The sequence below is a fragment of the Gavialis gangeticus genome, unplaced genomic scaffold, assembly GCF_001723915.1.
Source record: "Gavialis gangeticus isolate Ggan-Ray unplaced genomic scaffold, GavGan_comp1, whole genome shotgun sequence".
NCBI classification, from domain to species: Eukaryota; Metazoa; Chordata; order Crocodylia; family Gavialidae; genus Gavialis; species Gavialis gangeticus.
Window position 1 is genome coordinate 5,959,218 of NW_017729016.1, and position 2,450 is coordinate 5,961,667.

General features: G+C 58.7%; 1 protein-coding gene across 1 annotated transcript in view; it reads left to right on the top strand.

Annotated features, from left to right (window-relative positions):
• GRID2IP (Grid2 interacting protein) overlaps positions 1 to 2,450 on the top strand; it is a 98,998-nt gene that overhangs the window by 80,838 nt on the left and 15,710 nt on the right. Inside the window, exons 11-14 of the mRNA XM_019512764.1 lie at positions 274 to 371; positions 917 to 1,034; positions 1,425 to 1,750; positions 2,309 to 2,448. Of these exons, the coding sequence (XP_019368309.1) occupies positions 274 to 371; positions 917 to 1,034; positions 1,425 to 1,750; positions 2,309 to 2,448 (682 nt within the window). The remainder of the gene's footprint in view (positions 1 to 273; positions 372 to 916; positions 1,035 to 1,424; positions 1,751 to 2,308; positions 2,449 to 2,450) is intronic.

The window sequence follows — 2,450 nt, forward strand, 5'->3', positions numbered from 1 at the left end:
GTCTGCTCCTGTGGGCACCTGGAGTGGGACCCAGGAAAATATGTCCATTCCTTTTTCATTAAGGCTTGAGGACTCAGCAGTCCCTGGAGGTCTACATCTTGCTGCAAACCCAGAGCCTCCATTGCTGGGAATGAGATAAGCTCAGTACCTTGTTTCTCATAAATCAATGCTCCCCCAGCTCTTGGCTCCAACCAGGTGGCAGGTGCAACAGTGGGGCGTGGGCTGCTCACCTGGGGTATTCCCTGACTGGCATTCTCTTTCCCTTCTCTGCAGGCCAGAGTGACATGGGGGAGGTCCCAATTCGACTGGCTCCTGGAGAGCGGCAGGCGGGTGACGGCACGTCCCTCCCAGAGACGCCCAACCCCAAAATGGTTTGCACCTTTGCTGTCTGGCTTTGCCCTCCCTCAAGTGTGCCCCCAAGCAGGTGGCAAGCACTCCCTTCAGGGGAGATGGCAGCTGGGCAAGAAGTCTTTTGGCAGGATGCAGCCTGTTGAACATGCTATATTGTGGTTTCACTGAGAACCATTTTACATTAGTGTTGGGAGGCAGATGAGCAAGGGAAGGTGATATGAGTGCATACTGCATGAAGATGCAGATATGCTGTCCTGACCTCAGGGCTCCTGCCTACCCGTGTCCCTTCAGCATGCTGGCAGAACTGCTCCCTTCACCGATACACTGTCAGGCAGCTTCCTTTCAGAGTCTCAACACAGCCTCGCTAGGGAGGGAGTTTCTGGGATTCAGGCCTGACGGTAGCAATCCGCACGTGGAGTAAGGTGCTCCTGGAGAGGTGTGTCTTAAAACAGGATCGCTAGGTACAAGCCCAGTTGGGGCTGGGTGGTCTGTGGGGCTTCTCCTTGATGGCATCAGTGCTGCTAGTGTTGGGCACTCCTGGTACTTTCCTCCCCTTTGCTTTCAGATGTCGGCTGTCTACGCAGAATTAGAAAACCGCCTGATTGGCAGCTTTGCAGGAAAGATGGCCAATGCAGCCCCACGCAGAACATCGTCCCCCGTCTCAGACCAAGCGAATACTGCAGGTAAAGTCTGTCTGGCCTCTGGCTCCAGGGCAGAGGAGTTCGGGTTCCCTGGCTGGGTTGATGGTGACCTGCAACCTGCAGGCTTGGTGCTAGTCATGCAGCTTGAGTGTTAGGTCAGAGGGGCCATGCATGAGACTGCGGTAGCCTCTTAACTCCCCACTTCAGTGGGGAGGAGCAGTTGGTGGGTGGGTCCCATGCTCCAGTGTGAACTGAGAAGCTTTAACATTCTCTCTGGTGCTGCTGGCTGCACCTGTATCTCAAGGCTGCTCTGTTGCGGGGGACATGGTCGCCCCTGCACCCGCTTGGTGCAGTGGCCATGATTGGCAAGGCCTGGCCTCCCTGCTAGGCCCCAGGAGTTCTTGATCCTGGAGATGCGTTTGCTCCCTGCAGGTGCTCGGAAGTCAGGCATGACCATCTCCTGGCAGAACGATCCTCTGCCCTCGCAACAATGCTACTACCACCCGCATGGCAGCCTCCCTTCCCCGAGCAGCACGGAGTCCAACCCCTACGTCAGCCTGGACAGCAGCCCTGCCCCTTCGCCCAAGCACACGGACTACACACTCAGCCCCCTGTCTCGCCGCAAGAAGCTCTTCACTTTCTCACGGCCCCCACGCAGCCGGGACACAGACCGCTTCCTGGATGCCCTGAGTGAGCAGCTGGGGCACAGGGTCACCATTGTGGATGACTTCCTCACGCCAGAGAATGACTATGAGGAGGTGAGCTCCATGGCCCGGTGCCCCATGCACTGAGTCCTTGCTGGGGTGGTGGGACAGCATGGTCAGGCAGGAGGGGGCAATGCAGGCGTTACAGCCTGGGAGTCTCCTGTAGTCCCTGTGGTGGGAGGATGATGAAGGAGCGCAGTGCTCCAGGCAGGGAAGTGTGGGCCACGGCTCTCCCAGAGTGCAGCCCTGGATGCAGGCAGCTCATCTTGGGGTCCTCGCTGCAGAGGGACTCAGGCTAGCCCAGCTGTGCCCTGTTGGTGCTGCTACCCCCAGGGTGAGCCCTGTGCAGGCATGCCCATGGGCACTGTGCATTGCACGGCACTGCTCAGGGAGCTGTGGGCAAAGGTCTGTCCTCCCTGGCATGCAGCAGGAGCCAGGGGAAGGTGCTGGAGGGCTAGTGGCACTCGAGAGCTGTAGCTGCCCCTGCCAGCCCGAGCACACTCCAGCCTTCAAGGGCGGAGTGCGGGAAGGGGAGCTCGGCTGTTCCCATGCTGGGCGGCTGGGAATGGAAGCCTTCCTTATGCTCTGGTTCCACCCTCTTTCCCAAATCAGATGAGTTTCCATGACGACCAGGGCAGTTACATCACCAACGACATGAGCAGCACTAGCGAGTACATCAGCAGCAGCGACGAGGGGAGCTCCCTCACCTACTCCACCCTGTCTGATCACATCCCCCCACCCCCACTCAGCCCAC